This window comes from Pempheris klunzingeri, chromosome 23 (assembly GCF_042242105.1).
Source record: "Pempheris klunzingeri isolate RE-2024b chromosome 23, fPemKlu1.hap1, whole genome shotgun sequence".
NCBI classification, from domain to species: domain Eukaryota; kingdom Metazoa; phylum Chordata; class Actinopteri; order Acropomatiformes; family Pempheridae; genus Pempheris; species Pempheris klunzingeri.
The window spans coordinates 1,402,788-1,419,693 of NC_092034.1; the positions used below are offsets into that span (position 1 = coordinate 1,402,788).

At 45.5% G+C, this 16,906-nt stretch overlaps 1 protein-coding gene, 1 long non-coding RNA gene and 6 other non-coding genes across 8 annotated transcripts; 1 reads left to right on the forward strand and 7 right to left on the reverse strand.

The window, feature by feature from the left end:
- Positions 1-289: 289 nt before the first annotated feature.
- LOC139222570 (uncharacterized) lies at positions 290-4,637 on the reverse strand. Its single transcript, XR_011585930.1, has 8 exons — positions 4,562-4,637; positions 3,843-3,906; positions 3,502-3,559; positions 2,724-2,778; positions 2,193-2,245; positions 1,161-1,218; positions 868-922; positions 290-384 (listed from the first exon to the last, which is right to left on the reverse strand). It is a non-coding gene; the product is annotated as an uncharacterized lncRNA (long non-coding RNA).
- On the reverse strand, positions 460-552 carry LOC139223338 (small nucleolar RNA SNORD14). The gene has a single exon (XR_011585978.1). It is a non-coding gene; the product is annotated as a small nucleolar RNA SNORD14 (small nucleolar RNA).
- Positions 999-1,091, reverse strand: LOC139223344 (small nucleolar RNA SNORD14). Its single transcript, XR_011585984.1, has one exon. It is a non-coding gene; the product is annotated as a small nucleolar RNA SNORD14 (small nucleolar RNA).
- LOC139223345 (small nucleolar RNA SNORD14) lies at positions 1,291-1,383 on the reverse strand. Its single transcript, XR_011585985.1, has one exon. It is a non-coding gene; the product is annotated as a small nucleolar RNA SNORD14 (small nucleolar RNA).
- Positions 2,316-2,408, reverse strand: LOC139223347 (small nucleolar RNA SNORD14). Its single transcript, XR_011585986.1, has one exon. It is a non-coding gene; the product is annotated as a small nucleolar RNA SNORD14 (small nucleolar RNA).
- On the reverse strand, positions 2,855-2,947 carry LOC139223328 (small nucleolar RNA SNORD14). Its single transcript, XR_011585968.1, has one exon. It is a non-coding gene; the product is annotated as a small nucleolar RNA SNORD14 (small nucleolar RNA).
- LOC139223329 (small nucleolar RNA SNORD14) lies at positions 3,694-3,786 on the reverse strand. Its single transcript, XR_011585969.1, has one exon. It is a non-coding gene; the product is annotated as a small nucleolar RNA SNORD14 (small nucleolar RNA).
- Positions 4,638-11,979: 7,342 nt separating the features above from the next.
- On the forward strand, positions 11,980-16,581 carry LOC139222557 (tripartite motif-containing protein 2-like). The gene is made up of 13 exons (XM_070854350.1): positions 11,980-12,114; positions 12,578-12,726; positions 13,132-13,312; positions 13,420-13,679; positions 13,762-13,900; positions 13,986-14,171; positions 14,337-14,532; positions 14,728-14,831; positions 14,941-15,108; positions 15,257-15,425; positions 15,910-15,980; positions 16,198-16,338; positions 16,429-16,581. Exons 1-13 carry the CDS (start codon positions 12,016-12,018, stop codon positions 16,579-16,581), a joined length of 2,016 nt encoding a protein of 671 aa, XP_070710451.1. The 5' UTR covers positions 11,980-12,015.
- The last annotated feature ends 325 nt before the right edge of the window (positions 16,582-16,906 follow it).

Consider the following 16,906-nt stretch of genomic DNA (forward strand, 5'->3'; position numbering starts at 1 on the left):
AATAATAATAATGTCCAATACCCCTGTAAAAAATAAAATCAGAATTTAATTTGTCATTAAAGGTTTTGTTATACAGTTGGTTTAAATGTTCATGTGCACACCCACATTTACAGACTCACTAATGGTTTAAACACCTTTTAATACAGTTTTCTCCACTTATTTTAGATATTCAAAGCGGTGTGCTAACCCTACTTTATGCTGGATGTCTTATCATCTGAAGGTCAATTTAACACTAAATTGCAGATCAAACTAGGCAGATAACACTTGAAGCCAAACAACAAAACTCAACTGAAGCTTAAAAAAGTTGGATCTTTATTGTAAAAGCAAAACAAAAAACTCTTAGGATCGTGGGAACGTCCTCTCGGAGCACAGCTCACCGTCGACCTGCAGGAGCAGAGAGAAAATAAAATCAGCCCACAGAAAAAACGTTGAGGTTTTTGGTCACAACTAGAAGTGAATTCGCTCAGACATCCAAGGAAGGTTTGGGCCGTCTTTGGTCGTCAGACCTCTGGTGGAAACTACGAATGGCAGGAAGTAATGTCATCACAGCGAGCACACATTACAGCTGGGTTACATTCAGTGAGAAGTCAGTCACCAGACTTCATTAACAAAAACAGGGATTTAAGCTCAGAACACAGGAGCTGTTGCCTCGATTGGTTGGACTGTTTGTGTTAGTGTGCGCTCCCAAAATAATGAGTTTAATCTGAATTCACCCTTGAAAAACACCAAAGTTACTCAGTAACACAAACAAATGAACCAATCAGGGCAGCTGGAGGACAAGCACCTCATGTGTTCTGTGAGCTAAAATTCCTGTTTTTGTGAATGGAGTCTGGTTTAAACCGAGTAGGAACCAGAGAGGATACACACCAGCTGTGGCGCTGACTCAAGTCGACACGACAGCACGGCCGCTGAGGCCTTCAGCCTGAAAGAGAGACGAAGATGAAGTTAGTTCTGAGAGCAGAAAGAGATGCTGTGAGACAGTTACAGCCTTTGATTGTTCGCTCAGACATCCAAGGAAGGTTTGGGCCGTCTTTGGTCGTCAGACCTCTGGTGGAAACTACGAATGGCAGGAAGTAATGTCATCACAGCGAGCTGCAGGCGTTCGATCTGAACTGGATTTCTAAACTCTAACATGTTGCTCAGAAAAGACAAATACAGACCTGCTGTCACCGCCGCCGCCTCCTGTGACCACGCAGGCGTCTGGAGAGGTAGTCCACCCTGAACGTGACAAGACGACGTGTTAGTTCTGAAGCCAAAAGACAAACCGATCATATTCACTGCTTTTAAAATTCGCTCAGACATCCAAGGAAGGTTTGGGCCGTCTTTGGTCGTCAGACCTCTGGTGGAAACTACGAATGGCAGGAAGTAATGTCATCACAGCGAATTGTGGCAAACAGGTAGACAGAAGCCAAATGACACTTTATATCCACAGTCAAAGCCCCTGATGGGCTCCTGTTCAGCTCATTTCTGGGTCTCAAAGGCAAATTCTGATTCTTATGGGACCGTTTCTGCTGAATTTAAGACCAGGAAGAAAAACAAACAGGCTAAAACGACCAGTATTTCAGAAAGTGCTCAAATGTGTTTGATTTCTAAATCAGTAATCTGGCCAGAGATGTTTTACCATTAGGTCTGCAAGTAACAATCATTCATTATTACCATTAACTTCATCATCTTTTACATGTAAGTTAGTGTTTCTGTGTCTTGTGTCCCTGTAAAGCACTTTGAAGAGCCTCGTGTCTGAAAGGTGCCGTACTAAATAAACGTGCTCATTGTTCAATAGTTCCCCACAGCCCAGGGAGACATAATCAGCTTGTTTTATCCTACCAACACACCAAAAACCTCAACTGGTGTCATTTAACAAAGGACTTCAACACCTTTTCTAGAGTCAAATTCAGGCGTTTTCCAGCATTTCATGGCTGCAACAAACCAAATATACCCCAGTCAGTTCATTCATCCAAAGAGAAACATTTTCAGCCAGGTTGTAAATCAATGCAGTGGATTTTCAAGCACTTTTTAAACCAAAATTATAAGAAATTTCAAGGATTTCCAGCACCCATATAAACCCTGAGTCCTCCCTCACGTGTGACAAAGAGTGAACTTCCTGACTGTTACAATAAGTTCGAACACTAAGGTTTAAATCTATTGGTCTCCTATTAACCTTTAATAAAATTAAAATAGGCCTTTGAACACACCTGGGGGGCTTCACAGCCTTCAGAAGACTCCAGACATCCCCTTCACATCGAACCTGTGAAAGGAAAATGTGAGGAAGTTATTTTCACAACATCAGAGACAGAGACTATCACTTTTCCCTTCGCTCGCTCAGACATCCAAGGAAGGTTTGGGCCGTCTTTGGTCGTCAGACCTCTGGTGGAAACTACGAATGGCAGGAAGTAATGTCATCACAGCGAGCACACTTTACAGCTGGGTTACATTCAGTGAAAAATCAGTCACCAGACTTCATTAACAAAAACAGGGATTTAAGCTCAGAACACAGGAGCTGCTGCCTTGATTGGGTGGACCGTTTCTGTTATTGTATGCTCCCAAAATAATGAGTTTAATCTGAATTCACCCTTGAAAAACACCAAAGTTACTCAGTAACACAAACAAATGAACCAATCAGGGCAGCTGGAGGACAAGCACCTCATGTGTTCTGTGAGCTAAAATTCCTGTTTTTGTGAATGGAGTCTGGTTTAAACCGAGTAGGAACCAGAGAGGATACACACCAGCTGTGGCGCTGACTCAAGTCAACACGGCAGCACGGCCGCCGAGGCCTTCAGCCTGAAAGAGAGACGAAGATGAAGTTAGTTCTGAGAGCAGAAAGAGACGCTGCGAGACAGTTACAGCCTTTGATTGTTCGCTCAGACATCCAAGGAAGGTTTGGGCCGTCTTTGGTCGTCAGACCTCTGGTGGAAACTACGAATGGCAGGAAGTAATGTCATCACAGCGAGCACACATTACAGCTGGGTTACATTCAGCGATAAATCAAAGTCAAACTCAACTAACCTTTTTTTTTTAAATTTCTGAGTCACCAGACTTCATTAACAAAAACAGGGATTTTAACTCAGAACACAGGAGCTGCTGCCTCGATTGGTTGGACTGTTTGTGTTATTGTGCGCTCCCAAAATAATGAGTTTAATCTGAATTCACCCTTGAAAAACACCAAAGTTACTCATTAACACAAAGAAAAGAACCAATCAATGCAGCAGTAGGATAAAGCACATCATGCGTTTGGTGAGCTAAAATTCCTGTTTTTGTGAATGGAGTCTGGCGTGTTTGCTGAGAGCGATATAAGGGCTGGTGACACCATCTTATAAAAGGCTCTCAGACCTGTGGATGGGCATCTTTCACTTCAGACTTATTGATTATTCAATTAAACAAAAAGCCCTATCCTGGTGATATTTGGTCTTAGTCAGCCTTCTGTTGGCACACAGTAGAATAATATAAGTTATAAGTACTTTTAAGCTTAAAAAAGTACCGTTAATGGGACTGAAACACACTCACCTGTCCAGTCATCATGTGCTCAGGTCGTTCTGACCGACGTCTCTCTGCCGAGACATTCCTGCAGTTAAAAAGGCCAGAAAACAAGAAGTCAGTGAAGTGAAAGTCATCTTTGTCTTGCTTCTCCCCTGTAGCTACTGGGACCATGAACACTAACACCATCAGTAGGAGTGACACATGCTGCTTTAGAGAAAAGCGCTCAGACATCCAAGGAAGGTTTGGGCCGTCTTTGGTCGTCAGACCTCTGGTGGAAACTACGAATGGCAGGAAGTAATGTCATCACAGCGCTGAAGGAAATAAATCATTTAAATTAAATAAAGAAATTTAAATAAATGTCCTCTGACCTCGTCTGGCCTCCCCACAGGTGATGCCGGCATCCTCAGCAGACCGAAGCCACAGGTGTGAGGTCTGGAAAGGAGAAAATCAGTAATTCAGTTCATCTTTTCACATAACGTAATTTAAAGTGCTGTATTTCCCCACTAAATGGAAAGTAAGGAGCAAAAGCCCTAATGGGATGTTAGACAAATCCATGCTGAACTCCACTGTATTTTCTATCAATTTTACGGATCTGTACTGAGCATGTGATCCCCACGTGTGCTGCTGCTGGAAACTTCAGGAGCAAACACACTGAAGGTTTTAGCCACTTCGTCTCTTCCTGGTTGCAAACTTTTTAAAAAACAGCGCGTGGAAGCATCAGATTGATCCCAAACACAGGCTCAGTTCGGCCTGTCCGGGGGCGGTACACACGTTTTAAACCGGTTCATTACCCACATTGTAACACGGGGATCTGCTTTAAACAGCAGCCGATAACTGTGGCTGTACAGTTCAGATTAATCTCCGCATTAAAAACTGAATAACATCAAATAAAATCGTCGCCATTAATGTTTTAGACTAAAATGTGGAGAAACTTTCAGTGAGGTTCGGTGCTGCGACAATCTGCGCCCATCCGTGAAATAAGCTCCCCGTTTCTGGAAAACGTCGCCATCTTGGACTTCTACACAGTCAGATTAACATGTTTAATTTAACATTTGAGCACTTAAATTAGGATTAAAGTCACATTTACCGTCAGATGTTTGCAGAGAGCTGCTGCTCGGACCCCTGCGTCGGTTCAAGTGACCGCGGTGGAGGGTTCCGCTGCTTTTAGCTCCAGCATGGCGGCTGTGCAGCGGCCTCGTGGTGCCTCAGCGCCCCCTGCTGGCCCGGAGGAGCCACTGCACAGCGGCCAGTGGTGAATCTGCAGGTAGACAAGACAAGAGAGACTTTATCACAGCAACAGAGGACACAGAGTTTAGGATGTCTGTTGTTTCTCTTTATGATCTCATTTATGGTTTTATAATATTCACTGTTTTTGATTCTCTTTTGCCCCCGTAAAGCACTTTGTGACGCTGTTCTGTGAAAAGTGCTGCACTAAATAAACTTCCTTTCTATTTTTTTTTTTACATATATTGGGTCTGAAATGACGTAATAATGGAAGTGTGAACGGTCGGCTGTTGGCCTAATCATTGCATCCTTTGGAGCAACTGTGGAAACATTTAGGAGAAGATCCCCAAACACACCAGACTCCATTGGCAAAAGCAGTAAAACAGGAGAAGCTGGTCTCCTGCTGACGGTCACTTAGTTTGGCGTTATCATATTTTACACAAACATTGTGTTGGATCTGAGCCGATCACCTGAAACACCAAAGTCACATAATGACAAACAGACTAACCGATCGATACGTGTGGTGTCGCAGTGGTAAACCAGTAACTGACTGTAACTGAATACAAAGATGTAAAAAATAGTTCCCAGTTAACCTGAGGTGGCTTTTAGACCATTTACCATGAAATTGGGAAAACGAGAAAATGAGGAAAGGGAGGAGGTAAAAATAAAGAAATGATTTATTCGTTTAAAAAATAAGAAATGTTCAGTTGGCAGAAGTGAGTTCAGAGTTCAGGGGGGTGAGAGACATCAGGATAAACAGAGAGAGAGAGAATTATACGCTCACTCCGTCAGCTGACAGCTGGACGGGCCAATCACCTCCCTCCTTGCCTCCCTCCTCTTGCTCCCCATTGGTGGATGCTGCAGAGAGGCCCGATGGATGCAAGCCTCCCTCCTCCTCCTCCTCCTCCTCCTCCTCCTCCTCCTCCTCCTCCTCCCCACACCCCCACCCTTCCTCAGTCTGGTGCTGCTGCTGCTGCAAGCTGCTGGTGTTGCCGTGACGATGATATCCTCCTCCCCCCCCCCTCCCACACACTCACACACACACACACAGCAGAGAGGAGAGGGAGCGAACAGGACGGTATCATGACGCGATGGCTTCAGGCTGGAAAACTCACACTAATGGCCTGCGTCTTAGGAAAACATGGTGAGTGCTGGCTTTCTGTTTTATGGGGTGAGAGGATGGATAGGGAGATGGATGGATGACGGACAGGCGGACGGAGGGACGGATGGATGGATGGAGGGAGGGATGGATGGATGGAGGAATGTTTGGGCATGACAACAGCATCTGCAGCATGCTGTGCCTTCCTGAGAAGGAGGGATGAGGGAGACGGGGAGAGACCGAGGGGGAGATGAGGATGGACAGATTGCAGGATGAACAAGGGTGGAGGACGACAAGATGAACGCACACACAGACTGATCCACCTCAGCTTAGAGTGTGTGTGTGTGTGTGTGTGTGTGTGTGTGTGCTGTCAGGCCTGTATGTGCTGCATGTTAGCATCCTGAGTGCTAACAGTAACAGGAGGTACGTCACTCCTGGAACTGAACACAGGGCTGATGGATCACCTGCTGGGCCCTCAGACCTGAGCCTCGGTATGAAGGTACAATAATATTTCAATCAAACGGCTCCGAAGAGACACGAAACGACAATAAAGACACGAGAAACAACCACAAAGAGGCCAAAACAACCAAAAAGAGACGAGCACAAACAACCACGGAGAGTCACAACAGCTCTGCAGAGACACAAAGATTCTCAACCAAGCTGCAGATCTTTGGGAAACTGTCTCCATCTACCAGCATCACAGTTCCCTGTCATGTAAACATGATGGAAAGCTCCTGTGTGGTGGACTGTGTGATATCTGTGGCTCCTCTTGAGGGGAACTCTTCAAATTTGGCACAAACGTCCACTTGGGCTGGTGGGAAAAGGTCACTGTGACCTCACACAACAAGAGTCCAACCGGATGAAATGATGGATATTTCACGTTTGATATGACGCACACACACACATGGGAGGTAGGAATTCTAGTTTTAGTTTAGTTTAGATTGTTTCCTAAACAGTAAGGTGAACAGCTACAGGAGGCGACAGGAAGTCAGACAGACAAATGGCAAAGAGAATCCGCTCAGTTTTCAAAATAAAAGCCCCCCTGCAGACTGTCAGTGGTATATTCCAGCAGCACATCAGTATTATTCTCTAATGGGGGGGCACCAGGCCAGACGTCAGCCGCTCAGAGGGTTTTTAACACCATGACGACCAGAGGTTCATCTGGGATGGAGAAACACTCTGACTGTGACTTTAGCTGCTGTCTGTAGCTGCAGCACAACAAAGCAGGAAGTACATCCAAGAAACACATTTAAAGCAGCAGAAGAAGAAACGCTGCCTGTTTGATCCTGTTAGAGACACATTTAAAGCAGCAGAAGAAGAAACAAGGCCTGTTTGATCCTGTTAGAAACACATTTAAAGCAGCAGAAGAAGAAACGAGGCCTGTTTGATCCTGTTAGAAACACATTTAAAGCAGCAGAAGAAGAAACATGGCCTGTTTGATCCTGTTAGAAACGCGTTTAAAGCAGCAGAAGAAGAAACGCGGCCTGTTTGATCCCGTTAGAAACGCGTTTAAAGCAGCAGAAGAAGAAACGCGGCCTGTTTGATCCCGTTAGAGACGCGTTTAAAGCAGCAGAAGAAGAAACGAGGCCTGTTTGATCCCGTTAGAAACACGTTTAAAGCAGCAGAAGAAGAAGAAACGCGGCCTGTTTGATCCCGTTAGAAACACGTTTAAAGCAGCAGAAGAAGAAGAAACGCGACAATGCAACTAACTCAGAGTAATTTCCATTGTGGGCAAACAACAATATATAGTATATAATAACGTTAAAAAACACAATTTAAGACAAAACCAATTTAAAAAAGGTTTTGTTATAGAGTAGTCGTTCAAAACTGGATTTTATTTGTATTTGTATGTTATTTTGACCACCAGGGGGCAGCAGAACAAGGTGTGAACACAACATCGACATATTCTTCCACCCCATGAAGTGCTAATTAGCGTGCTAACAAAGAGCAGCGGTATCATTGGTTAGAAGTCCAATATTCTCTCTCTTTTAGCTCTGTTTTTGTTCTCCACCACCTCCTCGGTGGCTCTTCGGCAGCTAAATGCTCCACTGTCACAAATGTGAAACCCAAACTGCACATTTTCAACACACATCTTGATATCTTTCCGCAAAGGTTCTCCATCTGGACAATCCTAAAATCCTCCTGGGAGTGTAAAACCCTCTTTTAAACATCATTTGTTGCATCACCAAAAGAAAAGCAGATGAGTGAATACACGGGAAAGCCGGCTACAAAGGACAGACGGAGGAGAGAGAGTGTGAGAGCCCTGCAGAAAGACAAAGCAGAAATAGACTGGCCATGAACTTTCCCATGGGAATATATATCGTATGAGCAGAGAGAGATCAGATTACCAGCGTATGTGTGACCACAGCATACGTCAGCTGGATTTTCTCCTGCCGGTAGATTCACTGATAAGTCCTTCACAAACTGGTTTGTCTCTCGTAGTGGATGCTGCTCACCTGAGATGAATTCTTATTGAGTTTCTGCCTTCTTAAAAAAAAAAAAAAATCCCATAACGTGGTAATGGCGTCTGGTTTGTTGAGCCACGATGACGTAAGTAGGATTTTTTTTTTTTCTGAAATCACAAAATCAAGGAATTCAGTGGAAATGATTTGTTGCCGTTATGCGAATAGTTAAACGGATGTAAAACAGCTCGTTAGATCAGATTAGATTTGGGAAAACTTTGGTCTGCTGTTGGCGCTAAAGTTTGTAGGGTTCATCCTGCAAGGACCACGACTTACCAAACCTAATGGACAATCCATGTAATAGCTGTTGATGTATTAGAGTCTGGACTGAAGTGGTACAAAGACCAAAGAAGACTATTAAAGGGGCAGTTTGGATCATCTTCTCCACAGTCAGCGTGTTTCCTCCTTCCTACGTCGGCACAGACGCTGGAGCAGGAAATGGGATTTTAGCCTCGTATAAAAAGGCTCCACCCCCCAAAAGAATCTTGATTTTTGATTTGTGAAACCATCACGTGAACCTCCATCTTGCCCGAACCCCGGCGGTTAGCTTCAGGCGACAGTGACATTCAAGAGCAGCAATGGCGGCTCCTAAAGAGGTTAGCACAGGATTACTTCAGTGAAAGAATGTTTCCTGAATGGCGGTTTCTAAAACAGTTCCCTGTGAATGACTTCCCAGATGGTTCTGCGTAACAAGCCAGTTGGGTCATCAGGTTTGTTGCCGTCAGACGGCCCTTTTCTGATGAGGAACTTAGCGCTCGCTTCAAAACCACCAGACTCCATTGAGAAAAGCAGTGATTTTACCTGACACATTAGTTCGGATTGTGTCCTTACAGTCACACAGTAAAGCAGAGGGAGAGCAGTCCAGCAGCTAACTTTTCCTGCTCATTAAAATCATGGGTTTTGTCAATGGAGTTTGGTGGCTTAAGGTTAACAAATGACATTTTCAGCAGCAGAGTAGAGCCTGATCGATCTGTAGGTTTTCTACGTGGAGATACAAGTGAGGAGCATTTGTCTGTTTTAGAGAAAGAAAGAAAGAGCTCGCTTGTCTCTCTTTAAGAGACGGTTACAGACAGACACCACAGTGTCACAAGGTCCAGACACACAGCAGATACATCCTCACTGGCACCCCATAATCCTTTGCAGCATTGTACTGCAGCGAATCCTTGAATGGAAGTGTGGGGGTGCAGCAGCAGCACAGTAAGGCTGTCGCACATGTCGGCAAGGTTGTGGATTCTGCAGAGAATATTTTGGGGGAAGGAGGCGATGAAACAGGATTACGTTCAAAAATCACAAGGCAGCTCATATCCATAATCCCTCCCCTTTATAAATGATTCATGTTCAGATTTTACACACACACACACACACGTAGTAAAACACAGCCAGGCAGGGAAACAGGAACCAGGACACGCCAGACACAACACTTTAAAATTAAAGCCAAAAAAAATGTTGTGTTTTTGATTTTAAACATCTTTAAACATTTTCCTCCCAACATGAGAACATGTACAATACTGTAGTCTATTTCATGACCACACATTTACATATATGCAGGTTTTCTTTCTTGTATTTAAGCATTTTTTAACCACCTTTAACAATTAAGCAATGAAAACTTTGATGGATGCTCGTCAGAGTGGAGGGCAGATCATTAGAAACACTGTTCAACATAAATAAAAAAGAAATAACAGAGAATATTCAGTAACATTTCGTACATTTGGACAATACTAAACATGTTTTTATCTTATTTAGATCATTTTTTTATCTCTAGATACTTGATTAAACCAAAGTTTGATCAAACTGAAAGTTTTTAACTATGAATTTGTCAATAAAATGACAGTTTGATCTACTTTTATTTAAAGGAGTGCCCTTGAATCCCCCCCCCCCCCCCCCCGTGGACTATAGCCCCACATCTGTAAAGGGCACTTCTGCAGAAATCTGTACATATTGTTTGTTGCTTGAATCCACTTGGTATTTTGGACCCCCCCTCAGGAGCAGACTGATGCTGCATCGTCACATCTGTGCCACTCGTGAACTGGGACACTTTAAACCATCGATGTGATCCTGTCACTTTTCTCGCACGAGCTGTTAAATTTAGTATTTTGGGATTAAAGGGGCCGCGGCTGCTGCACCGTTTCGTCGCCTCTCCTCTTCACCCCATCCCCATACACCGTTACCGTGGAAACCGCAGACTCTCTCCTTCCACCACTTTGAAGATGTTTCCGTGACCTACATTGGGAGCTCTTTATTAGCATCTTACTAGTCATTCGCTTCCCCTCGTGTCGGTCCTACGTGCAGCGCAGCCCTCCTCCCCCTGTCTGTGGATCATACCATCTGCTTCTGCACATGTTACTCACTACAGACTGTACCATCTGGGAGATAATTAGGGGTGTGCAGTGACTAATGCGCCACCTGGAAGGAACATACGGGTATTCCTATAGAGGGGAAGACAGAATGAGGATGCTTGTGTGTCTGAACATGTGTATTTAGGTCATTCTAATGTTAACTGATGTAATTCAACCATGGGAGGCGATGACCAACCGTTAAATTAGTTTCTCAGTCAGTTAACGGAAATTTCAGGAAGCCCAAAGAGGCCAGTGAGTTTCATCTGACTTATATTCTCTCTGTTCTGATCTGAGAACAGGTGCCAACTGTGAAACAAGTGGGAAAAAGAAGTTTTACAAATTCAAAGAAAGATTTTCTAACCAAAACTCTCTCTTCATCTCTTCTAAACACATAAATACAGTCCTAGAAAATGAGTTTTTCCTCTTGGGGCTTCCGTAGAGCAGCACAGTTTGGGGGTTTCCCTTCTTGGAGAGCCATCTAGTGGTGCCTAAAAAAGTAGTTTTCCAGTGAAGCCACATTTGAAGATGAGCCTCATCTACCTGGGAGTGTGTTTCATTCAACCTTTACTAGTAACATTAACAGACAACACCCTAAACTGGAGCAAATCCTTTAACACAAACAGCAAATACTCACATAAATCAGGAAGCTGACCTCATGTGACCTGGTAGGAAAGGACACGTCAATGTTTATCTGCTTTTCCACCTAATCCTCATTTCTCTCTTTTCTCCCCAGGGTGTCCTCAGTTTGAACCCTCTGTGAATTAAAACACAGAGGTCTCCTGGTTTCCCCCCAAATCAGACTTAAAGGGGATTTCAAGAGACATATTGCTCTGGCAATAGACACCAGATGGAGGCAGAAAGACGAATTAAAGGGAACATTTGTGGACTATTGGATGCCCGGACCCCTTTTCGCCCAACAGGAGTCAAATGGAATGACGTGCACTGACTACAGGCTCAAATAAAGGGCATGTCTGGAGTTTTAGCACCAGAAAGATAAATCAAATTCAGGCTTGTGCAGAAGTGAATGATTGTACACTCACAAAAGACCCACATCTGATTTGGTGACAGTCTTTTCTGGGTGCTATGTGGAAACGTCCCGCAGGAAGACGGTACGCGGAGGTTTAATCTCGTGGATTTGGCAGCAGGCTCCAGACGGGGGTGCGTCTGAACATTCAGCATCTCATCCTCGGCAGCGAGAGACATGCTGCTGCTCAGCTCCAACATGTGCTAAGAGTTATCACCGAATGTTTGGGCCCTCCTCTCTTTAAGGCACAATGGACTAACGTGTGAGACGCAGAGATTAAAAAAGCAAACGATACATACATACATTAGGAAACCTTGCATCAGCCCCTTCCCCTGGCTGCAGTGTGGAGTAAGGGGTGTGTTCGGAGGTTCACCCCCACCAGGCTGCCGCTCGCAGATGGAGGCCCACCAACACTCCCCAGATAGCAGCAGTGAGGAGTGCACCGTCCTGGAGGCTCCGCCCGGCAAAAACGCCTGCCCGCAACATGCAGGGAAGGTGGGGCTGTCACACGTTTTCATTTGTCGCACCAAAAACACCTGTTTGTGCAAAGTGATGTCATGAACGAAGGCTAAATAGATTCTGGGGTTTCTGACTTCACTGCTTTTAAATGATGAAACTCCAACATTCAAAACATTTCAAACCTGAAGTTTGTCCACAACACTGGACTCTGCACAAGTCCTTACCCCAGACTAGACCTTTATAAGGCACATTTGCTTTACTTCATTTCCTCCAGTACTGACTGGAAGCCACACATGCTGCCTTCACTGTGTTTCAGTTGACAGCTTATAATCATGCAACACATCACATGCAGGAGTGCGGACATTTCAAATGACCCCAACTTTAATAGACAGATGTTCTCATCTAGCTGTCAGCAAGAAAGAAGATACACATGAATTAAACTGTGCTTGCACTACGTTTAACCCCTCTGTCCCCTTTCTGCCCACCTCTTGATGTGCAGGTGGCAGCCCTGTACTGTTCGGCCTGCGAGTGTGCGCTGTGTGAGGACTGTGTGTCGGACCACGAGGAGCATGCAAAGGTGCCCCTCAGCCAGGCCCTGGAGAAGCACCGCAGCAGCCTGCAGGAGAGCCTGGGGGCCGTCCAGAGCAGGTAGGGACTGTCCCGGTGGAAATGCTGAAGAGATCCTTAGTTTTAAGCTAACAGGAGACACTGACATCAGGTGGACAAGCTGGGAAATGCAGGACTGTGGAGCAGCAGGGAGACATGATGAATCCTCTCTCTCATCCATGTCAACCGTTCTGGATTTGCGTTAAAGGTTATACGATGCATTTGCTCGTGGAAATGTGAATGAGTGTAGCCCCAGATTAATGATTGAGAAGTAGGGACTGATCAGGATGCAGAGAAATTGAAATTTAAATACAGAAAAGTATTTTAAAAATTCATTACTTTCATATTGAAAATGGGAATCAGAGGAATAATTCTGTGGTTGACAACCATGGAAAGTTTTTGACCTCAGCTTTAAACCCCCCTTTCCCCGTGTATCTGTCTCTCCAGACTCCCTCAGATTTCAGACGCCCTGTCCTTCATTAAGGAGATCCTCCAACAGCTGACCAATCAGAGAGCTTCCATCGAAGAGGACATCCAGTCGAGCTTCGAGGATCTGCATAAGCAGCTGGATGTCCGGAAGAGTGTCCTCCTGATGGAACTGGAGGTCACATATGGACTCAAACAGAAGGTGCTCACATGGCTTCATGTTTGACGGATGCAAGTTTCCGAGAGTTCAGAGAGTTCTTCATCTAGTATGGCTGTGAAAGAAACAGAAAACATGATATTTGTCTGCAGGTCCTCCAGGCCCAGCTAGACAGCCTCATCCGGGGAGAGGGGGACATCTCAGCCACATGTACCCAGACAGAGGAGGCTCTGGCCGGGGAGGCATGTGTGGCGAGCCTGCCGATGGAGCAGCAGCTGCAGGAGAGGCTGGGGGAGCTGGCCGGCCTCGGCCTGCCATTTCCGCCGGAGGAGAACGACCAGCTGGATCTGGTGTTGGAGACAGATGGGCTGAGGAAGTCCATACACAACTTAGGGACCATTGTCACGACCAGGTAAGTCCGTGCTGGCACAATGTGTTTGGGCCAATGCTTGAAAAGTACTTTGGCATTTAACTGTCTTCCTCGTGGTCATCAGTGCGGTGGCGAGCCAGAGTGAAGCCATGGGAGCGGGCCTGGAGCAGTGCATCGTGGGACATCCTGCTTCAGTCACCATAGTGACAAGAGACAAGTCGGGAGGAGCCTGCAAGAGCGGCAACGCAATCCTGTCAGCCGAGGTTCATTTCACACCCACACTCAAACAGCTCTGTGGATGCATTCACACCACATGTCTCAACGTTACCTGTGTTTACGCCGATCCAGGTGTTCACCCCGGACGGCAGCATCGTGGACGGGGAAATCGTCGACCACAAGAACGGGACTTATGAGTTTGTGTACATTGTGCCGAAAGAGGGCGACTTCTCATTGGCTCTCCGTCTGTATGACCAGCACATCAAAGGAAGCCCCTTCAAACTGACTGTGACCAAGATCTTAGAGGCAGAAGTCGAGGTGGGTGGGCGGTAAAATGTTTGGTCATATCTGACAACCACTGGCCTACTTCATGTCAGCCCAAAATGAACCTTTTCACAATTAAAGAGGAAGGATGTTTTCAGGTTATGCCCATTAACTAATCACCTAAAATGATGTTTTGTCCCTCTGTCATCGTCTGTCCAGGTGTCGCCCTCCACCACCACAGCCACCAACTCGGCAGCCAATGCCACCCCGTCCACAGGCTCCTCTGAGGGGGCGAAGAGACGAGGGAAGTCCCCTGGCCAGAAGAAGAAGGGCTCCAAGAGGGCCAGCAGCGCCCTGGGCACCCCGCGACGCAAAACCCAGAACCCAATCGAGGACGACCTCATCTTCAGGATCGGTGAGACAGCTGTCTGAACAGAATAGTTCTTGTTCTTAATTCCTGATTTGCTTGTACAAACTTGGCCAATAAAGCAAAACAAATTCAAAAAGGTTGAATCTAAAAAAGTTTGGTGCCAAAATCACAGATGAAACTACGACAGTACAAAACCGATCAGACGCTTGAAATAGATTTGTTTTGTCCTGCTCTTTTCAGGGACGAAGGGGAGGAATAAAGGAGAGTTCACCAACCTCCAAGGAGTGGCTGCCTCCTCCAGTGGCAGGATACTGATTGCTGACAGCAACAATCAGTGTGTCCAGGTAACATTTAGCCGAATCCTCACTCTTTTAAGGAGTCACACTTGGTTTTAGTTTAGTTTCAGTGTGCAGTATGTCTACGAGGGTCCTCACCAGTGTCTCCCCACTCCAGATATTCTCCAACGAGGGGGAATTCAAGAGTCGCTTTGGGATGCGCGGACGGTCGCCCGGGCAACTGCAGCGTCCCACAGGCGTGGCAGTGCACCCCAGCGGTGACATTATCATTGCCGACTACGACAACAAATGGGTCAGCATCTTCTCCTGCGAGGGCAAGTTCAAGGTAGGCGCACTGATCTGAGCTTTAAGGGATCACTGGATATATAAATCATATTTTAATGCTGGTAGATTATCTGATGAATAAAACAAAATATTTAACGTACGTCTTATGTTTCTTTCCTGTCAATTTGTTTTTTTGTGGCACCCATCAGGCAAAGCTTGGCTCTGGTAGACTCATGGGGCCGAAGGGTGTGTCCGTGGACCAGAATGGTCATGTGATCGTGGTTGACAACAAGGCGTGCACTGTCTTCATCTTCCAGCTGACCGGCAAGCTCATCACCAAGTTCGGTAGTCGAGGCAATGGCGACAAGCAGTTTGCAGGTAGTGTTTGTTCAAAGGAATAGACGTGAGTAAAAAGCCTGAAGAATTGATGCCAGTCTTAAATGTTTTTAGAAAATTACTAAATCAATTGTCCAATGAATTTAAATCAGACTTACCATCAAAAATGCAACCACATGTGCAGTTACTGTATCATTTGACTAAGACTTTATGTCATGGGTTTATTCTAAGAACCACAACAGTCCTTAAGTAGTATAAAAAAGCAAAATAAACAAATGATGTGCTCGCTTGTAATGAAAACTTCATGTGCAGTTGAATTTTACGGCCCTTAAAGTCGTCGATGTGGAGGCTGTAGTGCTGAAGCAGTTGAAGAGTTAAATAAAGTGTAACCAGTCACAGCAGTTTACGTTGTAGTTAAAGCGAGAGCACGTACTGGTACTGAACTGTCAGCTGAGGTACAAGCAGTGAAAGCAGCTGAGTTGTTAATTGAAGCGCTGAAGGTTTTTTCTGTGCTGCTCTCCTGAAGGTCCACACTTTGCAGCAGTGAACAAGAACAACGAAATCATTGTGACTGACTTCCATAACCACTCTGTCAAGGTAAGGCCTAACTGAGTACTTTAGAATTAAATGTTGTCTCAGCGAGGAACAGGTGGATATTAAATGTAAAGCTTGAATACGAGGTAATGCACCCATAGTGACGGACTGTTACAGACTGTAGGGAGGGCATCCTTGGGGGCACTTTTGCCAGGGTACCACCAGGGTAGACAAGCCTCCAGTGGATCCTGATGTCTGTCTTTTTCTCTGTGCCGGTCAGGTTTTCACCCCTGAGGGAGAGCTGGTGTTGAAATTTGGCTCTAATGGTGAGGGAAATGGCCAGTTCAACGCTCCCACTGGTGTAGCTGTGGACATTAATGGAAACATCATTGTAGCTGACTGGGGCAACAGCAGAATCCAGGTACGACAGTGTCTGTGCAGTGTGTGTCAGTCTGTCGTGGCAGGAAATGGCATCAAAACACATTTTCTCTCTGTGTCCAAACACTTCCAGGTGTTTGATGGAAGCGGCTCCTTCCTCTCCTACATCAACACATCAGCGGACCCTCTGTATGGACCACAAGGTCTGGCGCTGACCTCAGATGGACACGTGGTCGTGGCTGACTCAGGCAACCACTGCTTCAAAGTCTACCGCTACCTACAATGATAGAAGCTTGAATGGAGAAATTACGTGGCGGCAGGAAGGAAGTGGATGGAAGGAGCTGCTCTTGGAGCTGGAGTGGACGGATACGGTGCACGATGTCAAACTCTAGGAATTCTTGCATGAAACTGTACAGGAAGGAAGAAGCAAAGATGGAGGAAGAAAAGAGGAAGAAGCAAAAATTAAGAATTAGCCATCAGTACATCACTACATCACAATGAATATCTGATCCAGCTTTTGCATCTTTTTGGTGATTTTCATGAAGTAAAATCACCAAAACGTGAAACAGAGGATGGTCGGACCAAGACTGCATCCTCTTAAAAGACAAATG

Excerpts from the sequence above, each read along its gene's own strand:
- LOC139222557 (XM_070854350.1), top strand. The coding sequence starts at position 12,016 with ATGGAGGCCCACCAACACTCCCCAGATAGCAGCAGTGAGGAGTGCACC. Across the intron at positions 12,115-12,577 it reads GCCCGCAACATGCAGGGAAG|GTGGCAGCCCTGTACTGTTC; the intron begins GTGGGGCTGTCA and ends CTTGATGTGCAG. Across the intron at positions 12,727-13,131 it reads CTGGGGGCCGTCCAGAGCAG|ACTCCCTCAGATTTCAGACG; the intron begins GTAGGGACTGTC and ends CTGTCTCTCCAG.